The 27248-nt window shown below is 43.9% G+C and overlaps 1 protein-coding gene across 7 annotated transcripts in view; it reads left to right on the top strand.

Annotated features, from left to right (window-relative positions):
- The window catches only part of CAB39L (calcium binding protein 39 like), a 67001-nt gene extending 45204 nt beyond the window's left edge, over nt 1–21797 (top strand). For all 7 annotated transcript variants that reach the window (XM_071570873.1, XM_071570837.1, XM_071570881.1 and 4 more), the window contains 6 exons: nt 864–982; nt 6315–6483; nt 9919–9978; nt 11982–12047; nt 12666–12809; nt 19940–21797. In XM_071570873.1, coding sequence (XP_071426974.1) covers nt 864–982; nt 6315–6483; nt 9919–9978; nt 11982–12047; nt 12666–12809; nt 19940–20119 — 738 coding nt within the window. In that variant the 3' untranslated portion in view covers nt 20120–21797. The remainder of the gene's footprint in view (nt 1–863; nt 983–6314; nt 6484–9918; nt 9979–11981; nt 12048–12665; nt 12810–19939) is intronic.
- The last annotated feature ends 5451 nt before the right edge of the window (nt 21798–27248 follow it).

Here is a 27248-nt window from a genome sequence, read left to right as displayed (position 1 = left end):
CTCAGTGCCTTGGTTACTGGTCATTAGTGCAGTGGTCTCCCCTCTCCCCCTTAATTTCACACATCAATTTGTCTGCTGTGGCCAGGGGGGAAAGTGGTGGGGGAGGAAGAAGATTTCTAATGCAAGATGTATTGGCAAACCTTGTGATTGAATAGAATGTAATTTGGAAAGACCTTCTGAAAAGCTGTTTGCACAGAGAAGCATTTGGAGACAAAAGTATGGTTGTGTAGATATGTGTATGCAGGAGAAAACTAGGACAAAGTGAAGGATCTTAGTTGTGACTAAAGCAGAGACATTTATGTACTGCATCCATTTTATTGGTAGTAATTATTTCGTTTTTCATGGAGTAGTAATGGGCACAGTTTAAATGCTGGTGTTCAGAAACACAGTTACAGCGTTGTTTGCATTTAACTAATGCAAAGCTTTAGGTTTGTAGGTCTAGGCAGTGGAGCAGTGCATTAGTACTAGCCTGACAACTTTGGAGGCTGTGGGAACAATTCTACACACTGCAAAGGTATGTTTGACTCAGGGTGGTGGTGCTTTTATGGTGTTTCAGTGTTGGTTTTTAAAAAGAGCCAGGGACTTGCTTGACAGAATAAGAGGAATGCACATATTCATTTAGAAAAAGAAAGGTGTAAATGGTAGTGGGATTGCATTGTCTTCACAGCCTCCTGATGGAGGAAGCCTAATTAGGGTGACATTGAAGAAACAACAAGTAGAGAAGGTGGAGAGCCCCTGCAAAAAAAAAAACAACAACTGACTTCTTCTGTTTCAATTGCATTTCTGCTTTAAATAGATATTATAGTAAATGGTCATTTTGTTCATGTTTTTCTAAGCAGAGACATATTTTGCTTCTTTAACAGGGCAAAAAGGATGTTTCCCAGATATTTAACAACATCTTGAGAAGACAGATTGGCACACGCAGCCCTACTGTGGAATACATTAGTGCCCATCCACATATCCTCTTCATGCTTCTAAAAGGGTAGGTGCTTTAATTTGATTTCCAATAAAGAGCATTGCTTGGAAGATGCTGGCATTGCAGTTGATCTGCTTTCTCACTTTTATTTTTTTTAAAATAATGTTCAGGTTTTGTTTAGATTTCTTACATTATGTCTTTCATATTGACTTTCTATGTAACTATATACTTTTTGATGACTGGATTACTATTTTTTTTGACTGTTATTTCTTCACCAAACTTCATGTTGAAATAATTTGTGCTGATTGTTTTTGACTGCTCTCCATGTGATATGTGCTTTCCTAAACTCTTGTGTAGCATTGCTGACAACTGCTGAGTTTCATTTAGACATTTTTGCATTGCAAGAGTGACCAGGATTGGTCTCTGTAAATAACTGGAGTCAAACTGGACCATGATGTGGTAGAACAGAGAGAGGCAAAAGGCATTGAAAGAGTAGTTGTGCCTGTGGGACAGACTTCTCACACAATGCTTTTGGCCACAAGTGAACTTCAACTTTAAATTAATTCTGTAATTAACTCTACAACTTTCAGCATTAATTTTCTTTCAGTCATTCTAACCCCAGGGAGTCAGTGCACAGCTGTAACCTGGTGGTTCCCAAGATAAGTTGGCTAAGAAGAGAGCGTAGACTCTGTGTGGAGAGGACATAAGTTGTAGATGCATTCAGGAGTGCACAAGTGTTGGCCTAAGACACATGAGGTTTTTGTCCCCTTTACTTTTGACAGAAAGCACCTTTAGTTCAGCAAGCAGCTTTGCTTTTCCAGCTCTTGAAGTCTACTGTTTTCTGCTCAATTTTCTTTTGACTTTTGGACTTTTCTTATTTTCCCTAAGGAAAGAAGAATATATGTCATTGGGATTAAATAACTGGTATGGAAATAAGTGCATTTATCTGATCAGTTTGAAACAATGTGAGCTCTCAGAGCTGTATGGTCATACAAGTAACAACCATTCAAAACCACAATATAAGCATTTTAAACTATTGATTTTTAAGAAAATTATTTTTTAAGTGTCTTTCTTGCTCATGAGGTTGAAGATTTGCATTTTTACCATTTGCTCCATAGCCAGTAAAATACTTAAGCACCTTGAGCATGACAAGGCTGCAGCCCCAAGGGTAAAATTCCCTTCAGCCAGCCTCCCTCCTAAGCACAGGAGTCCTCTAAAATAGTGGTTTCCCTCAGAAGCGGCCACATTCCAGCACAGCTCAGTAATGATAAAGCAACTGAGAGAACTAGGGAGTGCCAGGTATCTCAAGAACAGTGAGCTTATGGTTGAGCATGGTGGCAAAGCTCTTGGTTGCTGGGACCAGGGACCTGCTGCCTTCCAGGCAGGACAGAGTGGTGGGAGCCTGGACAGGTGTCTGGGCTGAGCTGGGTCCTGCTCTTAAAGGTATAGTGATTTGTTGTGATTTAGCTTCAGTTTTGAAATTCTTGACTTGTTTTGCATTACTAAACACCACCTTCCTCAGAAAGGAAACCAGTAAATGGATTTTGGTTTCATTTGTTCATTAAAATTCACCATTTATATAAACCTCAAAGTAGTTGTTTGAGGACAATGATGGTAATTCTCTCCATCATTGTTACAACTTGAATTTTAATTTCATATGTAGACTAAATAATTTTCTTCCCTTTTCTCTGTCTTTGCTTTTTCAGTTTTTCACTCATTTTGGTTTTGCACATTGAGCATGTATCCCTACCATATGTCTGGGCTTCATTTAAAGATAAAAAGTATTTTTGAATCATGTCCCAGATTTTCTTTGGCATCTGTAACAACCAAGAACATTAAGATGGTCATAAAGTTTTTATGTTATGCATGTGTGCTGCTGACAGACGTTTTACTGTAAGTGACCTGAGACAGTGAGTGTATTTAAATGGCATCACTTATGTGCTTTTCTGGAGATCCCTGCTGCATGCAGCAGCATGTCTGTGTCAGTTTGGTCCTCAGGTTCCTTGCTCATGATTTCTTGACAGGCTTTCTGCAGCACTGCACTGTATCAGAATCACCATTTCTGGAGGGGCTTGTCAGAAGGTGCTGTTGAATTAATCAGCAGAAGTCCAGACGTCAGTCAGTCCTGTCCAGCCCTGACAGTGGTGTCTGAGCACCTACTGCAGAGCAACATAGTGATGTCAAACGTGATGAGGCCTTACCTGCCTGTGTCCTGCTGCTGGGGCTGTCTGAAAAAGATACTTAAAATAGGTGCCTACAGCAAAGGCAGGGTCCTGAACACTCAGCTTGCTGCATGCCCACAGTGTGCAGTGCTTGTGCAGTGGAAACTGGGAAACATGCACTTCATGTTAGACACCACCACTTGAAAATGTAACTTGAGGGTGTGTTTTCATATTTATTTAATGTTAAAGGTGTTATATTATTTATATTAGATAAATATATATTTTTAATGCTAAAAGAAATATAGGAAATCAAAATCTGCCTAGAGGATAGTTGACTTGGCTGGCTTATACCATTCCGTGTTTGTTGCATGACATCATGACATTACCTGGAGAGAAAAAAAATCATCTCTACCATGACTATAGAAGAAATGCCCCAGGACTATTGTGAAGGCTTCTCATAGTTTTACTTCTTGGCTGTTGGATGCAAAGTTTTCTCTGCCCCATGACAGTTCCCAATAGCAAAAGGTTGCTTTCTTGTAGCTAAATGTGGAAAGGATCTTGAATCGGAGCTCCCACCCTGTTTCCTGCCTAATACTCCAGCAGCACTGCCAGCTTGAGATAACTGTTCTTACCTTTTAGGCTTCATTTTACTTGTTGCCTGCTTCCTTCCAGCTTCTCAGCTTCAGAAAACATACCGCATGTAGTTCTCTACTTTCTTTCCTTTTTTAAATTTTTTTTCATTTTGTTAGATTATTTGACCTTCCTGCTGCATGATGACTTGCTTTAATAGTATCTTATTTTTCATGTGTACAGGCTTTGTGTATGAGTAGGATTTCAGATGAGTGGGATGTTTGCTGTATATAAAGAACCAGACATATTTGGGCCAGTATTTTTCTCTGATGTCAGCAAATTGCATTAGCACAGAAATAACTCTGGTCCCTTGTAATTTAGGATACTGTCCCTCTAGAACAGTGACTGTGAAGGATTTTCTTTATGGCACTTGCACTGTTTCTCTCAAGTGACAAATTCATAAGCCCCTTTGTGAATATATATAACATGCCTCGTGCTATCTCTAATCTAGACACTGCTCCGATATGTTGTGATGAGCTCTTTGTATCACAGTGCAGTTAAAGCTTTAATGGCATAGTGGCTGTGGTTGCAGAATTCCCCTTGAGTTTCTACTTGGATACACTAGTTTATCCAGGCTATACAAGTTAATGTAAAATCAGATAAGAATATATCTCTTTGTTATGACCTTGTGTTTTCCCAGGCTCGATGCCTTCCTGATCTCCTGTTTGTGCTCTTCACCTTGTAGCATCTTCTGCACTAACCATGCAAGAGAATTCCCTTTACACTGAGATCCATCTCTGCTCTCAGTCTTGCCTCTTTCAGCCTCCACAAGTGTTTTGAAATATTTCAAGTCTGCTGTTTCATCTTCTAGTGGCCCCCAGAAATCACTGTGTGGGGGTTTCTTTAGGTTGTAAGTTCATCTAAACAGAGAAAAACTTAATGATTTTTTTTTCTGCTGTGGAAAAACATCAATTGCTCACTAGAAGTGATTTTGAAAAACATTTCTATCATTCCTGCCTGGTGGCTTTGCATGTAAGTGTGGGTGGGTGCAGAGAACATGCTGGTTATGACTGGGCAGCCTGTAAACTTCTTCCAGGCATATTCCAGGAGCCAAACCCAACTTCCCTCACTTATGTGAACAGCGAAAGGTCCATAACCCACTTCCAGATAATGGAGTATTTGACTAAGAATGATTCTGTTGATACTTAATGTTTTTAAAAGTTATTGTGTTGGAAACAATGTAGTTTGCTTTTATTCCAACCAAAATATTCATTAGCCAACTATTAAATATTTTCCTGGCTGTACTCCTAGGAGCAGCTCTGCCTCTTTTCCCGTGAAAATTAGTATTCCTGTTAATGGAGTTGATGGGAAACTCAATGGGAAACTTCAGTGAATTTCCGTTGTCTGAAGAGTTATAAATTCAAGTTGCAAATGTTTCCCAAACCCAAAACAAACAGGGGCTTGAGTGCCTGCATTTCCTTGAGGGTGGGAAGTTTCATTTGCCTGTTTGGAATAGCAATTCCTTTTCCATTAAGCCAACTATTGTTGGTACCAGGTTGAAGTATGCAGCTCTGGTATGCTCAGAAAACACTACCATTCTTTTAAATTGCAAGCTGGTGGTGGATTTGAGGGCCCACTCACTTACAACACAGATGGCATTTTGTGGGTTTCTTCCTTTTTTTTTAAATTTCTTTTGGCCTAGACACAGGAATTAATTGTGCAAAGCAAAGTGATGCTGATAAGCTCTGGGTGATAATACCCAGTTCAGGTATAGTGTAACAAGTTTATTGAAGTGGAGCATGCTTTCTGTCCCGTTGGACTTCACCACTTCCACGTGACTGAAGATTGCTGAAAGAAGTTCATTTTAAGTCCTTATGACTGTAGGATTTTATCCTTTCTTTTATTTTTTTTAAATGTGTTTGTAACAGTTTTGTTTCAATTAATTTCAGCTTTAAAGAAATCATGAGTTTATAGAAATAGAAAATGATATGAGTTGCCTCCCTCCTCCCTTCCTCTTCCAAGTTTGAGACCAGTGCTGGCTCTTGGCTTTTGCAATGCATGTGCCATAACAGAATTGTAACTTGAGGAACTTGTGTACTTGAGTCCTGAACAAAGTCATAGCCTCTGTAGGGGAGGGATTGAGGAGAATTCCTCATAAACTGCAAAAAAAAAAAGTCTTCAGAGCTGCAGAAAGCTGAATCCTATGTAGAACTGCCTGGGTAGACTCTTCTTACTGTCCTCATTAATACTCTAGAGGAATGTCCTCTAGAAGAGGAGCTGAGAATTAAATCTGAAAAGGATGATCTTTAAATGTAGCACTTTGCTTTCTCATATATCTGAAAGAGCGAAGGAGCTCTGTTGAAAATTGCACATTCCCCACAGTCTTTCTGCAGAGAGGCGGTATAAAACAAACTCACACCAAAATGTGTTTTGTCTTGGGAGGAGAGAGGTTTGTGATGAAAAATTGTGGCAGCCACCTGCTCCTTGGCTTTGGATTGAGTCCTGAAGCTGAGTACAGTGCTGTGGTTGGGAGCTGCCCTCTGTGTGTTGTGTCACCTCTGACACATGTGTTATTTATGCTATGAAGTTCTCTGTTGCTAGAAAAATGCTTGCTTAATTTTGTTCTTCTGTGTTTTTATATTTTCTGGGGGTTTGTCATTCTTCAGGTATGAATCCCCAAATATTGCCTTACGTTGTGGAATTATGCTGAGAGAGTGTATCCGACATGAACCACTGGCCAAAATCATACTCTTTTCAGAACAGTTCAGAGACTTTTTTAAATACGTGGAAATGTCAACATTTGATATTGCTTCTGATGCCTTCGCTACATTCAAGGTAAATTATTCTATACCTGCATCATAGTGTTGTGTCAAAAATGGTACTGCATCAGTGGTCACCACTGAGTGTTGTGTTGCTTTGAACTGGGTGGCTTTTTATCATTCAGTAAAAGGTGTAATTAATTCTTGGTCTGATTGAACAGGATTCACAACCGTGATCAAGTCTGCAAAGAATCTTCAGAGAAATGTAAACACATATTTATTAATGTTCTTCATCTTGATAACCCAAGGTCTTTTATGCAACCATTTAAAACTTGATCACAGATTACAAACAGTTCTTGTAAAGCACATAAACTTTTTCTCTCCCTACCTTTTCCCCGGGACTAAACCACTGCCTGTCCCAACCACAGTAGAAGGCATCATTTAAAAGTGACTTTTGAACTCCTTATAATTTTTGCTGTCCCTTCTGAGTTCAGCAGTCAGGCCTAGATTAATGCTGTGTCTGCTGATTATTTTACAGTGTATTCACAGTCTTACTTTTGTGACCCATGGTTCAATGTAAGGACTGTACTGCTTACAGTGATGGAGGTGGAAGCACTGCACAGACTCTGTATAGAGTCTGTTTTGTATTAGAAACGAAGTTGGGTGGAGCCTGCCAAATTTCCCGGGGTTTGTATGTGCCCATCATCGTTCCTGCAAGGGGCTGGTAGAGTCTTTCAGCAGAACTTGGTGCTGTGGGCTTACACACAGGGAAGATGAATTTGACAAACAATCCAAGAAAGCTGGGGAGAATTCTTTTTTTGTTAAAGACTCTTCTAAATATAGATGTAACTCCTTTTTCTTCTATCACTGAGCTCCTTGCTGTCATAGAAACACATTATTTATTCTTTCCTTATAAAGCTAATGAGAAACATGATTAGATAGGCCTTTGGAATAACTGTAAGGAGTGTTAGAGTTCAACTCAGTGATTCAGCATATACTGAAACCTGGCTTTTTACTGGTTTTTATTAACCTACTGAATGGGATGAATATTTGCATAATGGAGATAATATTGCATTCTTCAGTAATGACTGGAGCAGGATTACCAATTCAAACCACCAGTTAATCAAGAGCAGCATCTTTCCCTTATTTTTAGTTTCACTGTTGAGGTCCATTAGGTAAATGTTATGAAAGTCAAACTAGCACAGAAGTACAGACAAGGAACAATACAATATAGGACTGTATAAAAATGCAACCTCACTGAGATATTTAAATCTTCTCTTTGTGGCATTTTACCCTACGCTCAGAAGAGTATTTGTCTCTGGTCAGAAGAAAGTGCTCGTGGACTCAGTTCACAGCTTAAGAGAAGAGATTTTACATCTTTCCCCCATGTTCTGCTTTGAGCACAACAGCAGAGTTTGTTGGTGATTGACAGTCTTTACCCCAAGCAGGAGGCAGGAGAGGGACAAGGGCCAGTTAAGCTGTGGCAAGGACTGCAAACTCCTACAACCGTCCCCCCCCAAAAGAGACATTGATATTGTTCATGGATCTACAGCTGTGGAAAGTACTTCTGTCCCCTGTGAACTGAGCGTATTTTTAGCAGGATTTAAAAATAGAATTCTACATCCTCACATGCACTGGAAAGAGACGAGTATGAGAGCAGTTCATCCTCAGACACAGGTCAGAAACTGCCTTTTAAAATGCTTAGGGGAAATGTGTAAACTGCATTTTTTTTTTGAAATTTCCTCTTAGCACCTGATACATGGTCAATTCTGGAAATAAACCAGCTACTCATCTCACCTCCTATTTGTCTGTTACTCTGAATAGCTGGGACAGCAAGAAGTGATGTGGAAGCAATTGAATTATGAAATACAGAGCTACCTCATTACCAATACCAGAAAAACATGATCGCTTGCTGGCTGGATTACTGAGCTCTTGTTTTCGGTTCTGTTGCCCCCATGTTGAGTTTGTGGTGTTGCCATCAAGGTGTCTGGTTCAGAGCTGAAAGCCTTGGGTAGTCTGTGCACCAGAGGAGGGCTTAATTAAATGTTCATTTAAGTCTGAGGACATTTATAGTAAGGAAGTATTGGAATTTTTTATGATCTGGAGATGTACTTCTTAGTTAAATTCAGCCAGGTGCACTGCAGAGAGAAAACTGAGCTGTTAAAAATGCAGAGGAAAGTGCTTGTATTTAGAGATATAAGTTGGCTGTGGAGGGTGCAAGCAGCAGGTGGAAAGAGTGCTGACTGAACACTGCTGCTCCATGCTTTCTTGTCATTTTCTATGAAAAACTCATTTTGGATTATATTCCAGTTGTGCCCCCTATCGAAGGATATTGTACTTGCCTCCTAAGTGCCCTGTGTAAAAGCTTGTGAGTCACGTGTGTTTCACTCAGCCTTTGAAACTGCTGTCATTGCAGTCCTGCTAAATAAAGGAATGTGTTAAAAACATGCACTGAATTTTGTAGGGCTCTGCTGTCCTCTTAAAGTTGATGGTAAAAATAAATTAAAGGATTAGCATGTAAAGGATTTCTTTTATTTATGAGGATGTGTCTGTGCATCTGCTTGAGCTCCTCATCAGCTTCAGTCTCTGACTGGGTAGGGAAACCAAGGAAAAGATGACGAAAAAGAGCAGAAACTGATTCATAAAAAAACCACCAAAACAACTTGAATGGACTTCATCAGGCATTTATTGTGGTCAGTGTTATGTTTTAAGAGAGGCAATAAGAGCAAAATCATACTTAAATGCCTTCCCACTGGCCACTCCATTTCACAACTATTTATTCAGTAAAGAGATTCTGTCTCTGAGCACCAGCATCCCCATTCTGTGGGAGAGGTCCCTTTAATTTAAATTTGTATTTAGCATGGGAGCATCCTATCCAGCTGTCTGAAAGGTCTGCTACCACTTTTTGTCCATAAGCCAACTCTGGGCAGGAAAGGATCTGCAGAAGGGATTCATCCCACCACCTGAGTTTGCTTTCCGAGGAGGGAGTGGAGGGGGAGGGAGCCTGGATGTCTAGCTTAGATTGGTGACTAGCTTTCCTTATTAAATAACTAAATCCATACATATAGCAGTTGCATTTGAGTCTTCCTTGTGGTATTCTTGGAGATGAGCAATAGCAGTTGATCCAGCCTGGCATAGTTTCCAGCTGTGGGGTAGCATGTGTAGATCACTTCTGGCTTGGAGACCATAGCTCATCCCTCCCTGCAGGGTTAGTTTACTTTCTTCCTCTCCCTGTCCTGGTTTAGTATAAACACTAGGCACTGTGACAAATGAACATAAGAAAAGGTGGGAGAGAAACAGGAATAAAAAGAAAGAGTATTAGAATAGTTTTATATTGATTTTGTTAGCATTAACTGCATTCTTAAAGTTGTACTGAACACGTAGTGCAGTGTTGTCTGTAGAAACTATGTGGTAAATGCCTTCTGGTAAAAAGTGTTGAAATGCATTTGAGACTCAAGGGATAATCAAATGAGCACACTCTCTCAGGTAACATTTCTCTGTTCTTTCCCAGGACCTCTTAACACGACACAAATCGTTGGTGGCAGAATTTCTGGAACAAAATTACGATCCAGTAAGTATCAACGCTAAAAGAATTTTTTAATTTCTCTCTGTGCTTAGCTGGAAACAGTGCCCTTTCAGTAGCAGGGGGTTTAATGTTTGACATAAAATAGCCACATATGACTGCAAAACCAAACACTGCTTTTTACTAGAGCAGAATCCTTGCGTGATGTGTGAAATACAGGTACCCCCTGTGCACACACCTGAGGACACACACCAAAGTTTCAAGAGAACTTGTGATTTAAAAGAAGCTTTTATTCCTCTCTGTGTGCATCATATCTCCTCATGTGTGAACGGAACCAGCACTGTATGTGTAAATAGGCCATGGGGAAAAACGTGCACAGGTAAAGAAAGAGAAGGGCAACAATGCTGGTGAAGGGACTGGAGCACAAGTCCTATGGGGAGAGGCTGAGGGAGCTGGGGGTGTTTAGCCTGGAGAAGAGGAGGCTCAGAGGTGACCTCAGCACTGTCTAGAACTACCTGAAGGGAAGTTCTGGCCAGGTGGGGGTTGGTCTCTTCTCCCAGGCACTCAGCAATAGGACAAGGGGGCACGGGCTCAAGCTCTGCCAGGGGAAATTTAAGTTGGAGAGCAGGAAAGAATTATTTCCAGAGAGAGTGCTCAGACATTGGAGTGGGCTGCCCAGAGAGGGGTTGGATTCACCATCCCTGGAGGTTTTTAAAGTGAGATTGGACATGGCACTGAGTGCCATGATCTGGTAAATGGACTGGAGTTGGACCAAGGGTCAGACTTGATGATCTCAGAGGTCTTTTCCAACCCAATTCATGCTATGATTCTATGAAACAGTTTGTGGTACCCCAGCACTGAGATGGCCATACTGGTGTTATTTATAATACTTTGAGACAGAGGAGAAGAGTTACTGAAATATTTTTAGAATTACTGGAAATTACATGTCCCTAAATGAGGGCCTGAGGTTGGAGTATTCCTATATCATCCTAAAACAATCAGTCCTTTTGTTAGCTGCCATTTTTCACTTTGATTTTTTGGCTCTGTTTTGGACAGAGCTGTGGGTCAGAAAAATTTGATTGGAATCAACTAGAACTGGACTGATACAGATCATGGAATTAGACTATGGGTTATATTCCCGTGTTACCTGAGCCATTCTTTGTTTCATTGCCAAAGTGAAAAGACAAATTTCTTTTATTCTAGTTACCAGGAAGGTTAAATAAAGAGCAGGCTAATTATTGCTGAGTCACAAATGCAGCTTAACTGAAGCAAATTTAGAGTCTCTGGTAATCTTCTCTCTTAATACTGAAGCACTGCATTGGAACAGTCCCCATTCTACATTTATTTAACATTTTAAGTTTTTAAGTATTAATTGCCTAAGTGAGCATTTGTTTCAGATGATTTTCAGACAGCAGTGTTGGGTTTTTTCGCTTGTTTGGTAGATGGTTTGGCCATATTGTAGCCTTCTCTATCAGTCTTCTTGACCACAGGATTCCCTTGGCCCAATCCTGCAAAAGCCAACACACTCGGCTCCTGGTGATCCTGACTGGGCAAATGGCTTTAGTGAGTGAGGGTGCTGAGAGCAGGCAAGGTGGCACCTCCCAGAAGGAGCTTTTGGGATGCACCATCACCGTTTTGGGGTACTGTATTAAATCACACAGCCAGTCATGACCGCAATATGAGTGAGTGGATGTTACACGCTGGACCCACAGGTCCTGGCAGCACATTCACCCTTCAGTAAGAGAAGGCTGTACAGGCTCTGGGTTACTTCTGTCCTAGAGGGCTCATGCCAGCCCCTGTTACATCCTGTCCATATGCGTATCCTCTGTGGTATCCAAGCCTGCAGTACTTGGAAGAGGAGTGTTCCTGGTCATTAATTCCCTGCATGATATCCAGCCAAGGGAAAAGGCCACGAGGGTGGGCCTGGCATTGCAGTGAAATGTTAGAGTGTGTCACTGCTGTGGCCTCTGCTGCTCCTCTTGGGTGGCAAGGACCAAGAGGAGGAAGGATGAACATGAATCTGATGCATTTGTGTTTTCTTGTTACTCTAGATCTTTGAGGATTATGAAAAACTCCTTCATTCTGAGAATTACGTAACAAAGAGACAATCTTTGAAGGTAAAGTCTCTCAGCACTTTCCTCCTAAATTTGTGCAATGAAGCAGCTGTTTTTATAAAAACAAGATTTAAAGGTTGTGATGCTCTTCTGGAAACACACAGGAGTTCACTGTCTATTGTTTTCTGGATGTTTGGTGAAGCATTGGACTGTTTCTATGGAACAAGCACTATCATTTTTCCTCTGACCTCAGGTCCGTACTTTGGTTCAGAACAAAGGTTAAAACGAACTTGAGAGTAACATGATAGTCTCTGCTTGGTACACCAAGTCTGACCTGACCTGCAGATAGAACCAGCTGGATGTGTTAATGTAACACATAAAGGAAATGAAGGTGTCTTTGTGGGACAGCTGCCCTGCACTTGCTTCTGTCCTAACTGCTTGCACCGTTCCTGTGACCCCCAGCCCACATGCAGGATCCCCCTCTGCACTATTTAGAAGATGAGCAGTACTGGGCATTTAGTAACTAACTGCATGAGAACAAGTCTAGTCACAATTTTTTTTTTGTAAAAGTAGTGACATTGAAACCTCTTCAGCTAACATTGAAATGTGCTGCTGCTTTCTTTGCATTCAAAAGTAATGTGAACTGAAAAAAATGTGTTCTTTTTCTAATTGTGCCTGTAGCTGCTGGGTGAACTGATTCTGGACCGACACAACTTTGCCATCATGACAAAATACATTAGCAAACCAGAAAACCTGAAGCTGATGATGAACTTGCTGCGAGATAAAAGCCCCAACATTCAGTTTGAAGCATTCCATGTGTTCAAGGTGAGCTAGTATGAAGGTGGCGGACTTTCTCTTATCCTCGTAAAAGTGTCTTTCAAAGTGGACAAGAAAACCCCCAGAAAATGAAGGCAAAGGTTGGGGTTTGCAGTTGCTTCCAGCCTTCAAGAATGTCATAATTGAAAACTTTTCTACCACTCAGCCTCTGATTTCTGCTTGCCTTCCTTCAGATGAGGTCTTGAGCAGCAGCATTTTGGTTTGTGCTGAAAGTAGTCAGTCAAGTAGCAATGAGCTACAAGTAACAAAATACACAGCCTCTGGGCAGTATCCAGGGGAACTTCCCCCAGCTCAGATCATTTTACTCTGTGATTCTGGGTAAAGATAAAAACAAAAGTCTAAAAACTCTACATTAAGACTAAAAGTAGATGGTGCTGGTACTGTGCATCAGTGCAAACCCAGTTTGCTTTTAAAATTTTGATATTAAAAAGATTTGGTAAATCTAAGCTTGAAATGAGTTTAATCCTTCCATCCTTTTGCTATGGTCATTAATGCAGTCTTAAACAATTATGAGACCCAACCAGTGTCGCTTTTTTCATGATGATTAATGTTAATAAGGGAGAAGTTTACCAATTCCTATCAAAGGAGTTCTCTGCTCTGGGACAGAGGGCGAGTTGGATTGTTACTCTATGAAACTAATTTGGAATGAGCACATTAATTTCAAATTATGAAAAGAGTTGTTAATGATTTTCAGAAGAAGAATATTGAGCCTGTAAGGATATTCCTTCCCCCAGATGATTAAGAAAGATGCCAGATCACAACAAAAGACAGGGAAAAAAAGGTTACGTCACCCTCCACAAATTCAGGGTGACTTGTTGTGTTTTGTACTACTGCCATTTCTGATTTGGAAAAAAGCTTTCAGATCTTCAATGTGGAGGCTTAGAGAATGTGCAACTTCTCCAAAAAGCTTTTAGATTTCTAAAAGCAAAAAAAAACTTCAGGGAGGATTAAAGAAAAAATTCCCTTCCTGAAATAAGCAGCTTGGTAAGCCATTCCCTTGCTGACTTCCTCCATAGTGAACTGAACCACTGTGAGTAGCTTCTCCTCTTCCTCCTTATCCAGAGGTATGTGGCTCCAAAATAAGTGGGAAGTCAGGCTCCAAACACACACTCTCTGAGATGCCTGAGGGGGGAAGGTGACAGAGGATTGGACTCTCTTAGCCACTCTGTGAATAAATGCCAGATTTTTATTTATCAAACACATGAGTTGCTGTTCCTGAGTTAATGATAGGCATAACCCATGCCTTGGGAATGGCTGTTTTCACTTATCTGAAGAGGCATTGAAAAGGACTTGGAATAAGTAGAAAGGATTCCAGTGTGCAGCCATGTTGTGCGTTGCTGTTGCTCTCATTCTGCCTTCAAAAGGCAGTTCAATGCCACCCTCACACCCAATCCCATCAGATCTCAGAAGCTCAGCAGACTCAGCCCTGGTTAGTACTTGGATGGGAGACCTCCTGTGAATACCAGGGACTGTAGGTTCTAGTCCTGAGGACTTCACTGTCACTGTCCAAGCTCGCTCGGCCGTGGCAAATGGACCTCAGGAGTTAAACGGTGGGGCCAGTTCTGTGCACGCTGTGCCTCACCTAAAATCCACTGCGCAGGCTGGAAGGGCACACCCACGTGGGGACAGCCCTTCCCAAATCTGCGTTCATGAAGCCAAACCATCATCATTCTGCCTTCCCATTCCTCCCTTCCTTTCCTTTTTCAGTGTGTTGCATCCCATTTCCCGCCAGAGTGGCAATATTGCAGTCTCTACCACTTGCAGTTGCTGCTGGGTGGACATAACGCTTGGACTTTGTAGTGCCCATCAAAACAAACAGGGAGCAATGGTGTCATTGTGTCTCTTCAGTTCAAAGGGCCAAGCCCTGTCCTCAGGTACTCACCTCCATGGGATGTTGTTGTTTTTTTCCAGTGGTACCAGTCAGTCAGCAGCATTTCAGGCAGAACCTGATCAGGTGGAAACTGCGTGTTGGTAACCACCAGCAACACGTGAGAGTAACTGTAGAGGTGCAGCAGAGCTCCCCTTTCCCCATTTAGGATCCTCCTTGCTGAGGATCTGGGTTCCCTGGATGTAAAAGCATTCAGCTTCTCCCCAGAGGGCAGGGTTGTTAACAGGCTACGTAGTAGAAAATTGCATTGTGAATTAGCTTTGTAGAGAGGGTCAGAGAAGATCTTTTCCCTCTGATTTAACTTCTTAAATTGAGTTCGAACTTCCTGAGAACTACTGAAGGAAATCCTTAAATATTTAAGAGACTGACTGTTCATGCCCTGTCCTGCAATGTCCCTCCCTCCTGTTTCTGTGTTTGTGTCCCTCAGCCCAGTTCTCTTGTCAACTGTAATAGTTCCATGCTGATGTAACTGGGAGAGGAATCTTGTCCTCAGCTTTTAATCTCATAAATTTTAAACTGTGCCTGCATTTTTAAATTATGCTTCCAAAATACCTGTGCAGTCCTGGCTGAAATTACAGTAGATAAACTACAGCAATTTGGAGTCAAAGGTCTGCTGAGAAGTGGATACTTGCTGCTCTGTCTGAGCTGCCAAAAAGATTTGGGTTTAAATTACCTGATTTAGATTTTCAACAATTAGACACAGTAGAAAAGAAAAAAGTGTTTGTTTTGTAAGCATCCAGATTCCAATGCTCCCATGCCCCAGCTAACCCAAAAAAAGGCTTATGACTCTTACTCCCTGAGGCAATTTCTAATTATTGGAAGGGAGAGATTAAAATGATGAGTACTTCCAGTGCAAACTTATTTTGCAGGAACATTTTGTGGCTGAACATGCCAATACCCCCAAGCTCTGAGGATATTTAATTCATCCACGGTGCTTTGGGTGGGAAAATGAAGACAGAGTGCCCACTTCTAGTGCCTCTTTCCATTCTGCATTGAGGAGATGCTTGATCTTCTTACTAACTCCAGCTCCTTCTCGTCCTTTTTCCTGAGCAAAATGGAGCTTTTACCTTGCAGCACCACCCTAAAGGTCTGCAGCTGCTTTGTAGAGCTGGATGTCCCAGGCAATGTATGCATGAGGATTACCCAGTATTTAATCTCGGGAAAAGCTAACACACCTCACCCCTTGCCTCCTCCTCTGTAAATAGTCCAAGGGGCCAGCAGGAGTTGTAGGCTTTGAGAGTCACCAGTTCCTCTCCACAGTGATTTCAGTGGAGAGATGTCAGTCTTGAGCACATACTCCTCGAGGGCCAAGTATTGGGAAGGACTCTCCAGCTCCCGTGATGGGTTTGTAATGTGTTTTATTAGTGGAGCCTATTTTGAGTTTGCCCGTTTGTAGGGGAGACCAAATCTTTCAGTCATAGGTGAATGCAGTGCAGGTATTCCTTTGACCTTACATATTTACAAATAAAGGTTACTAACAAGGTCTCTTGGCTTTCACGTAAACAATTAGATTATTTTGAGGAAAACACCCTGTAGCAGTGAACTGGGATTATGCAACTTTCTCATTCTTCAACAGACATTTAGCAAGATATATTTTACTGTTTAAATCTAAAAATAGAATGGGTGCACTGTGTTTTGTGACCTTAGTTTCGTTTTTCCATTCTCTTCCATGCACATTACAAGCTACCTCCTGCAGCTTGCTCTGCAAATGGCCTCTCTTAATTTGACTGTGCTGGCAGTTTCCTTGTGGTATGGGGCTGAAACCACGTTTGTGGGGATGTGTCCTCTCAGCTGGAGAGTTTAAAGGACAAGAATTACTATGTGGAGCATTGTGCTGTAAGCAATATGAACTGTAAGGCACTTCTGTGTGCAGCTTCCTGACAGTAAGATTGTGCATGACCCCAGAGTAAGTCTTAAAATACTCAGTCCAGGACATTCAGCCTTTGTCATCACTTTTGCTCTTTTGCTGTAGTCCCAGAGGGTGGTAATGTCTGGTTATTAATTGTAAGGGAATAAGGTCAAATTCTGTAATCATGTAATTTTGGTGTTTGTTTGGAGAAATACAGTATGACATTTAATGAAGAAGATAGCAATAGTTCCACTTTGGACAACTTTTGAAGCTTCAGAGTTGATTTTCATTCCAGGCCTTTTGCAGATATTCATAAAACAGAACTGTGCTGGAACAGCTATATTTAGAATTGGAATTCTTGTATGAGTCTGTCTTTATTTTGGGTCTCTTTTCTTTACTGGCCATCTGAATTTAGTGCTCCAGAACATGCACCCTTTCATAATGAAGCCACAGGTGAAACCAAGTTATCTGTGGTTTGGTTCAGCTTCATTTTGGTAGAAATGTTCCAAACAGTGTTAATAATGGTTCTGTTTTCAGGGATTGATCTCCCCCTGAAATGACAGTGCAGAGTTCTGAATGAGGGGGGGAGCTCTTTTTAAAGTAAAGTCTCATGATGGTCCTACTCCTGGGCTGTGTGAAGCTGATCAGTTGATTCTGGTAGAATTGATTTTGTTTGCTTAGCTAAAATATTGAATAACATTTCAGGAATTTTCTGGTCCTTGAACATTCTCTCTTTACAAGTCCCTGTTGACACTGAGCAAGACTGGCAGTCGAGATGATCTTTGTTTGAATGTTCAGTTTGCCAGTTTTGCAAGGGAAAGATTATAAATAATCGAGCAGGAAGATAAACAGGATGTGATGGCTTCTATTAAACTAAGTTCTTTAATTATTTGCTATGGTAATACCAGTGGTAGAACCAATATGAAATGCTATTTGCTAGATTTACTGCTACCCTTCCAGTTCTGTTTGCAGAGCAGATAGCTTTTACAGGAGGAATTACTTAGATTTCTTCATTTTGAGTCAACCTTCACCTTTCTTTAGGGACAAATATTAGGAAGACCTAGTAGTCGTTGAAGGAAGATGTTCAGGACTTCAAGGTCAGGCCTTCTTTAATGGCTTCCATCTGCATCATCATCAGATTATTTCTGAACATGTGGGTCCTGCCAGTGTACTTGATGGTTTTCTTCTCCTGGTTGCCAAGGGGGAACTGAACTCCAAAATTAAAAAATTTTAATGAGGATCTGTAAACAATTACTTTCCTCATCCCTTCCTGTTGACAGTCATCGAGTGTCTGAGTGAGAGCTGTGAACTGGCTGTCCCACCCAGGGATAATTGTTGTCCCTGGTACAAAACTGCCCTTTGAGCACTTCAGGCATCATGCAGGAAAAAGCTTAGTCTGAAGTGGCTGCTTTGAAAGGGTCCTTGAGAGTGGAGGCTGTTGGTACTGCTCTTGAGAAGTTTTAGGTGGCAAGTCGGAGTAAAAAGGAATTATTTAGGATTATAGCTCAGGGTAATCAGAGAAGGGCGATATGGAGGCTTGTGTGAATAACTGTAGATACTGTTCTGTCACAGGGATCACAGCCTGGCCACTGGATAAAGGAGAACTTTGTAATACACTTGGGGACTGGAAGCATTCACCCAACTTGGCAGTGGTTGCAGGTTTTTTTCAGAGCAGTGGGAAAAGTACCTTGAAGCAATGGCTCCTGGGAGCAGCCTGAGGAAGTGGGATCCAGAGGAGACAAAAGCGTGGGCAGAGGTTAGGGCTGTTGCAGCATCAAGATGCCAGGGTTTCACAGGAGATGCTTTGCTTCACCTTAATGGAATAAGAAAGTACTCTGACCTTCATCCTGTTTGGGCAGAAATACTCAGTGTGGCACTGTCGATGTGTGTTGAGCCCCACTCCTTCCACATATTCCCCTCGTGTGGCATTTTGTACAAATGGTGTGGAACATGCTGTTACCGTGATGTATGAAGCCTTGCAGTGGGTTCAGTCTGAACCCTGGCCCAGGCTTTCCCAGGTGTTGTTTCTGGGGACAAGGGACTGTAATGCAACCCCCCCAGGACAGAGTGTGCGTGTTCCTCATCCTGTGGCACAACTCCTCCCTGTGCAGCTGGACATGGCCCAGGTTCCCACGTGGGCACAGCCCCAGTGGAGATAAATGAATCTGCAGAAGAGCCCCAGGTCTGGAGCCATCGGCTCTGAGGCTGGGCCAGAGGTGGTGTCGCCTGTGCTAGGACAGACAACAGGCCATTCTGTACTGGCAGCAGATGTTTGTTTTCATTCTGACTTGGACAGGCTTGAGGGAAACTGGACACTTTCCAGTTCTGTCCATCCTTAGTTTCTTCTCATCGGGTAGAGAACAACTGAAGTTATTTCTGTCGTTGCACAAGCACTGTTTTGTTGACCAGCCATGGTAACCTCGGTGCGAGCCAGATGTGGGAGCTCCTCCCGGGGTGTGCTGCACCGGTGTGTTCCCACTGCAAGCCTCCCACCCCATCTGCCCCTCCTGACCAATGTCCTGCGTCTCCATGGCTTCCTGAGCTTGTCATTGCTGGCCTTTGCAACCAGCCTTAGGTTTATTGTCCTCAGCCAGCGCTTAAAGCAGGGAAAGTGTTAAAGAAACAGTGTTGCAGCATATAAGGGGTCATGTGCAGAGCTGGGAAACTGCAGCTTTAGGGATTACAGAATTAAAAATCAGAGCATGGGTAGGTTTATTCTTAAAACCTACTACTGGAGAAGAACAACAAGCCCCCAGTGCTGGGCTGACTGCACCAGGTGTGTATCTGTGTCTCATGTCACCTCCCTCCTTCACCACCCTCCTCTGCTCAGCGAGGGCTGTGTAGATGCTGGTCACACCATCCTGCTCCTGCTGCTGTAAGTTTCCATGCTCCCGTGAATGGATTAGGCAGAGGGAAGTGGGGCCTCTGACATATTTTTCCAAACCAAAACAAAGCTGGCAAGTCTAATTTTAGGCCTGGTTTAATATGGAAATGATATTGATACTGACACAAAGCTTTTCTGTTCTCCTGGTAATTAATTTCTGTGTATTTGTCTTGCGGGTGAAAGAGGCTGAGGACTGATAGCTCGCTCTGGACAGCTGGGTTTACTGTCTAAGGTTTTAACAACAAGGAGCAAAATGAGAGGGAAGTGATACCACACATGGGCATAGCTTTGCTTCAATTTACTGTTGAACCAACATGTTTGAACTCCTCTGTGTCTGCCTTGGGACAAGGTGTGTAGCAGCAGAGTATCTGCCTGCCAGCCTTCAGCTGAATTGTTAGAAAATAACTTACGGGGATGTTGTGACTGATGTTCCTCTCTCTCTCTCTGTCCCCACCCCCTCACTGTCTCTCTGTGTGTGATTTTTGTTTGCATGTTAGGTTTTTGTGGCCAGTCCAAACAAAACACAGCCTATTGTGGAGATCCTGTTGAAAAACCAACCCAAGCTAATTGAGTTTCTGAGCAATTTCCAGAAAGAGAGGACGGACGACGAACAATTCACTGATGAGAAGAACTACCTGATTAAGCAAATCCGAGACTTGAAAAAGCCGACAGCATGAAGAGCTCCTCTTGTTTTCCACTGTAGACCTTCAACGCAGTTGTAACTTCCTCTGTGTCCCTTAAATACCACAATAGTGCTTGAGAAGGCACAGCAAGTGCTTGGTTTGTATTTTGTCTTTGTTCCTAAGTGTTGAAGAGTATAGGGGTTTTACATGAGAACTAAAAAACCAAAAATCTAGAATAATATATTATTTTTAATCAAGACAATAACTATTTATGTCAGTTTAGAATCTCTGTAATAGAAGCTGGCTTGACAGATCTTGATTTGTGCTCAAGAAGAAAGGACCTCTTTGCTTAACTCTATCAGCAAACTCAAGCTGCTGGTGAGTGCACAGGGCAGGTCTTCTGAGGACTGTAACGTTGTTCCTTCGCACCTCTCGTAGTGACTTGGTTCTAGCGCTGCACACACACACCAGACTGTGAAAGAGTACCTTTATCTCTGGAGTTAGCTGCACCTATAGGTCAAGTCCTTTAGTTAAAACAGCGGGAGTTAAAATGCAGAAGAGGTCACGTTTTTGCTTCATTTTGTGTTCTTTAATCTTTAAGTTTTCTTTGTCCCTAGATCAGAGGTTTTCTATTCAGTGCTAGGGAATGGATGGATAAGTCAACCAGATGAGCTGTTTCTGCCTGGCTCCCATTTCCCTGTGTGTGATTTATCTTGTGTTAGAGCACAGGCTAATCCCACCAGTTCCCAAGCAGTCTCAGGAGGAGCAGCCCCAGGCACACGGTGCCCATGCACCCCACAGTGGAAAGAAGACAAGAGCAACCCCTTCCATCAAGGCCGGTGCTCTATTGCCAGTAAAGATCTGGCATCTACAGAAACGAGCAAGAGCTGAGAATCCTGGGTGGTGGCCAGAGCTGCTTGTCTGAATCGTGTCAAGTGCTGACCCCCAGCACTCGTGAGAGAGGAGAGTCCTCAGTGTCTTCCCATCAGAATTCCACTCCCAGCTGTGCAAGGCGAGGTTGAGCTGGGCTCAGCAAGCAGATGCTGAAAAGACCCCAGCCTGAACTGCTGAGTGGGCTGAGGTCCTGAAGCCTGCAAGTGCTTTCAAAGCTGAGAACATTTATTTGATATCCAAATCAAGGGTGGGAGGCCATTTCACAGCCCCAGGCACCAAAGGCTACTTGTAGTCTGGCGTTTTCTGTCCTTGCTCATCTTGACGTGAATTCAGGTTCTGAGATGAAGTTGTAGAATGGGAATTTGTTGCACTGTTAATGATTTAAGTTTAATAAGCTCTGTGGTTCAGACCGTGTTTCCCTGGTGTATTTGAAGAGTTTTTTGGGTCTTTTGTTTTCTATCAGGAAAGTGTTACTGTGAGGCTTTATTAGGAGGTGAAGTTTGAGAGCAGGAAGTGGAAATTTCTTGAATTTTTCTGGACAGCCTGAGTTTTTCTATTTGTTGTGAGACAGTTCTCTAGCTAAAACTCTGACTAATGCTTCACATAAAAAGTGACACTGAATTGTAAAAACAGAACAAGCCCTTTTCTTTCATTAAACTCTTGTATATTGGGGTGACTGATACTTTAATTTATGTGCTTTAGAGAAGGGAAGAAATGGAATAAACTGTGGACTCATGTTTTTTTCAGATGTCAGATACACACAACAAATACACATCTTAGTTGCCTGGAATTAAAAAAAGAAATATTTACAAGCTATTAAAGGCATGATTACTGATCACCCTTTCTTTCTATCCCTGTGGGTTCTTTTCCTCTTGCCTTTCTAGGTAGGCAGACTCCACACAGTGCTAAATTCCTTCCCTCCTTTGCCAGCTGGTTTCAGCAGATGAAGAGAGATGAACACTGCCTTTGGAGTTTAATGCACTTGAAAGGATCACCTCTGCAGCCCTGGCTGGCAGAGGGCTGGCGACCCCAGCCCAGCTTAGCCTGACCACAAGCTGCACCTCCAGCCCTGTGGGTGGTGCTCACTGTCAGTGGTCACCTGCAGGTCCGTGAGGGATCATCTCTGGAATCACAGTCCTTGAAGCCAGTCATTTAAGTCTTATCCTAAGAGATTTGGAGCCTGAATCCAAAGGGTGCTTGGCTGTGCTCTGAGTTTGTGGGGTGGGGCTGGTCTCCAGGGCTGGATTAACACCAAGACACGTGTCCATTGCCTCAGCCCCTGGAAGTCCCTGGAGTCACATGAGAATATTGGGCTTCCAGCCGGTGCTCGGAAAAAGCATCTAATGGAGCATCGCTGGAGAGTCCCTGTCCTTGGCAAAGTGAATGTGACCCACACAGAGGTGCCCAGAGAGCCTGTGAAGGGGTCAGTGCTGTGAGCTGCTCTTGTCTGCATGGTCTGGACACAGATGAACACTTGAAGGCATCCAAACCTGGCTGTACTGAGGAGTGAAGTCACACCCCGGTGTTTGTGTAGGCAGAGATGTGTCAGGCCAACAGGGCACAGGGCAATGGGCCCTGTCCCTGCAAGGGCAGCCTTTTCCAGGGAGAGCAGTCATTGGACCACATAAATAACTGCTAAGAAGAGCTCGTGAAAAAGGGGTTTCTGTGTGTCTGCAAGAGAGAGTGGGGGGAAAAAGCAGTGGTCTTACAGTAAAATGACAATATCCAGGCTCCTTGCAGCTTACCTTGCCAGAAGCCAGTCCTGAAGTAGGTATTGCCAACACATATCCAAGTAACTGAGTCTTCCCCAAGCTCAACTTGCTTAGGTGTTTGAATGAATAAAAAGCAGAAGAAGTGGTGAAGATGAAATTAAGCACCATAATAATATTTCACAGCAGGGGGGAACACATCCCTAATTAAATGAAAATTAGATCTTTTCTAGTGCAACTTTGAAATAACCATAGAACTCCCAATTTCCTTTGGTGCATTCAGTAAAGGTTGTTCTTCTGCCTAAGGGAGTGCTCCCACCAGGAACACACAATTTAGCTGAAATTGGTGTCTGGTGGAGCTGTGTGGTTGCAGGACACATTGATCAGAGTGAGGACAGGAGAGAAGATTATAATGTGGAGAGAGAAAGAAGCTGGAGGATGCCTGTTCTGCAGCTTCTTCATTTCGTCCCTGCCCAGCACTCAGGGTGGTTTGGATCCTATGAATGAATCTCTGCCAACATGTGATATACAATCCTGCAATGTCAAACCTCACTGGATACAGCGGAGTGCCAGGAATCTTTGAACCATAAACTTCTGTCCTGAGATTTGGGCAGCCTGTGCTGAAATAAAGAAAATCTGATGAGAGGTGGCAACAGGATCCCCAGTGTGCACTGTCATGTGCACCAGCAGGTGTGAACCCAGGCAGGACTTTGGCCTTCAGCAAATGTGGGCGTTAAGACCACTTGAGTCTCTTAATCTGCATTCTCCAGAGGGAAGATCAGATGAGAAGGAAAGAATGACTTGGACCCTGTAATCTAATGATAACAGCACTCGCATGAGGGAGAGGAGGTCCAGATCCCATTTGTTCTGTAGCATGTGCTTTGCTCTTGTCTGTGAAATTGGAGTAGGATTAAGAGAACTTGGGCCTCTTTCCAAAGGTGCAGCAGTGTTTGGTCAGTAGAGGCTCTTTCTCTGGGCCAAGAAGTGCTTCATTTTTCTGTCTGAAGGAAAAGCACTTCCACATTTTGGCTGGAAGTCCCTTGTTGCAGAACATCTTATACCTGGTTGTGATAGTCATTACGAGGCAGTGTGACATGAAAGGTAATTGTGCCTTAATTCTCCCCTTTCTTGACTAAGCATTCTTGCATAAAAATATGGACTGGGTGTAAGGTGTCCTGCAGCCTCCAGTGGGAGGTTCAGCCCCTTGGTGAGAGTCAGTCCTGTGGGTGAGTGTTGCTGTGGCCAGAGGAAGAGAAGGAGCTGAAGTCCCTGTCACCCCATGCTGAGGAGCAGCCTTGCCTTCAGCAAAGGCTCCAATCCCTCGGGCTCTGGTGCATCGGCCACAAGGCATCAGCAAACCAAGCCAGCTCTGAGCACAGTTGGGGCTGGGCAGGGAACATGGGACAAGGCTAAGGGGAAACCCAGGACAAGGTTAGTAGTTCTGGACATGTGGTTCAGCTTTAAGCCAAGTCCCTCACAGGGCTGTGACTTGGCCCAGCTCCCCCAAGAGCCCCAGGGAGAGGCAGGCGGTGAGCCCAGCCCTCCTGACTCATGGTCCTGCTCCACAGCGCCTGCTTTGAGCTGGCCTCTCTTTCCAGGAATGTGAGAGGAGGAAAAACAATCAAACAACCCACCCTGTTCCTATGGCATTGTTTGTGAGTGGCTTTCCAAAGCCATGGTAAAAATAACCTTTTCCAGCTCAGGCTGTGTCGCAGCAAGTGGCAGCAAGGGGACAGCCTGTGCCGGGGATGCAGCCATGGGCAGCCATGCCACGGAGGGTAGGCAGCTCCCTCTGTTTGACTCAGTGACTTGTGTGCCAGGGAGAGGGGCAGGTGGTGTGCCAACACATCCTGGGAGACAGTGGCCACCCTTGCTTTGTGCAGCTGAACACCATAATTCCCCATTGCTACAAGAGCCCTGTGGCTGTTGTCACCACTGGCACCAGCTGGGAGGGCTTTGCTGCTGAGCCTTGGCCCCAGGAAAGTCCAGCACTGCCCTCACTGTCCATGAAACTGCAGATAACTGCTGTGGTGCAGCACATGAGGTGTCGCCCTGTGTGTGTCCCATGTCACCACAACCTCCTCCCTCCTTTGGAGGACCTGGTTTGATCCTTGGTAGTGATGCCTGTAGAGCTGTGGGATGGGGTCTGCTTTTCTTCAGAGCCTCTCTCCCAAGTGCAGATTTGGGAATGAAGCCTCAGTGTCCCATGGCCAAACGTGTAACCTGTGTGTTTTACCTGCCACGCTGTGCCAGCAGGCACCTCCAGCGGGTTGTGGTTTGACAAATAGTTGGGCACAACAAGCACCTGACCACTGAGCTGACAGGTACAAAGAGTCTTTTGGCTGCGTGACAGACACCAGCCCAGTCACAGCACCATCGCCCAGCTCCTCATGGTTATAGGAACAAAACCCACACAAATCCCCACTGCAGCTCTCCTGGGGAAGAGCTACCACTCCACTTGTGAAGGGAATTATTCTGAGGGCACAGAGAAGATGGGATCATGTCTTTTGGGCCATGAAGTGCCTTGCTCAACTCTTATGAATAGAGGCCCTGTGTTTCCAATTTGCAAGGTATGTTGCCTGTACTAATGCTCAGCTTTGGCAATGCCCTTCAACTTGCTTGTACAACAGCTGGCTTTGACAGGGTCTGGAGCGGATTTAAAAATACCTCTGTCAAAGCAGAGCCCACTGCATCTGTTTGTGCAAACATGCAGTCAGGGCTGGCTTCTCAGCAGGCAGCACACCCCGGCACAGCCCTGCCCCGGCAGCCAGCAGGGAGCAAACAGACCCGGCATGTGCTCAGGCAGATGGTCAGATGCCCAACAGGCTCTATGTGCATGGAACAAGCAGGAGCCTGCAGGGAGCACGGCTCTCAAAATCCCAAGGGGAAAGTGGAGAAGGGCATCTCCTCCCCATTTCAAAGCTGGGTGTGGGGGAAAAATTATATTCACAGATTGACTCGCCTTGTGTTCCAAGGACTGTCAAGGGCAGAGCCACAATTAGCTCATGGCACAGAGCAGGTTCTTGCTGTGGGCTGACAGCAATGGCTCGTGTTTCCTGTCCAAGGCTCAAAGGAAAGGGACAATGGGGACTAGCAGGCAAGAAAGCAGGATGTGTCAGGGGATGGCAGGCATTGCAAAGGGAGGAGAGACATATGTTCATTCCAATGAAAGACCCATCTCTCCTGCTAATAAATACCACCTCTAGCCATACAGTTAAGCTTCTCTGCTTCTGCTGGCTCTTGTTTTCTCCAGCTAAATCTTGCCCCACAATAGGAATGAAAGATTAACTGCAGGTGAATGTATTCACCTATCTTACATATGTCTTTCAGGTATTTCTGAAATGACATTGTAGGGAAAGGAGGAACGTGTCTATGCTGACATTTGTGTGATGTGTCCCAAAGGCCTGGCTCTTGCTGAAGTTATTGTTCAAATATTTCATGGTTTGCCCAGGCTTCTTCAACCCCTTATTTTTCCTCCAAGTTAGAAATTTAGCTGCCCTGGAGGAAAATTTACTGGCAATGCAGTGAAGTGACCTCACTGGAGCCAAAGTAAAGATAGTTGAGCAATGTGGGCGAAGGAGGAGGGAAGACACAGGCAAACTGCAAAGGCTTCATTGCTGTTACATACCTGTCTAGTGCACCTGGGAACACATTGCAGCTGGAACAGAGCCCATCCCTTCAATAGTGGTGGGAATGCACAGTTGTCCTGTAGCTACAGGAAGCTGCCCACTGCTGAGGGAGACCTTGGCTCCCAAGAAAAGCGAAGTGGAAAATTTCCTGTACAAACAGCTGATACTTGAAGTGCAGAAGATAAATGTCGCACTGCAAAATACCCTGGGGGAAAAAGCCATGCTCAGCATTTTCCTCTACATGTCTGTTCCCAGCCCAAGCATGGTGAAGGCTGTGCTGCTGCCAGCCCAGTGAGGAGGCCCTTCCCCTACATGACAGACATGCCAGTCCCGATTTTTCCTCTTCCCATTGACGAGCTTGGAGCTGTCTTGAGTGTCCCGACTTTTACAACGAGCATCAGCACACCTTTGCCTGTTGCTGTCTGCAGCAGCAGAGCTCTCTGTGTGCCAGTCACAGAATTATGGAGTAGCTGGGGTGGGAAGGGACCTCTGGAGACCGTCCTGTCCAATCCCTCTGCAGTAGGTTCACTTGGACCAGATTGCACAAGGTTGCATCCCAGTGGGTCTGGAGTGCCTCCAGGGAAGGAGACTCCCCAGCCTATCTGGACAGCCTGTTCTGGTGCTCTGTCACCCCCGCAATAAAGAACTTCTCCCTCATATTCTGACGGACCTCCCTGTGTTTCGTTTGTACCCGTCGTCCCATGTCATGTTGCTGGGAACCAAGTCTGGAAGGAGTCTGGCCTCACCATTCTGTGGACACCCGCCCTTAAGACACTCGTACGCACTAATATTTATAAATAATATATTAATTTTGTGTGGCAGACCACAGTTGCTCACTCGGGACTGAATCCCGGCATTCCCGTGGATCCCGACATACTGATGGATGGATCCCAATATCTCGGTGGATCCCGACATCCCGGTGGATGGTTCCCAGCATCTCGGTGGATGGAA

The sequence above is a fragment of the Pithys albifrons genome, chromosome 1 (genome assembly GCF_047495875.1).
Source record: "Pithys albifrons albifrons isolate INPA30051 chromosome 1, PitAlb_v1, whole genome shotgun sequence".
Classification (NCBI taxonomy): domain Eukaryota; kingdom Metazoa; phylum Chordata; class Aves; order Passeriformes; family Thamnophilidae; genus Pithys; species Pithys albifrons.
The sequence above is the reverse complement of the archived record's forward strand: the minus strand, read 5'-3'. Positions and strand labels throughout refer to the sequence as shown.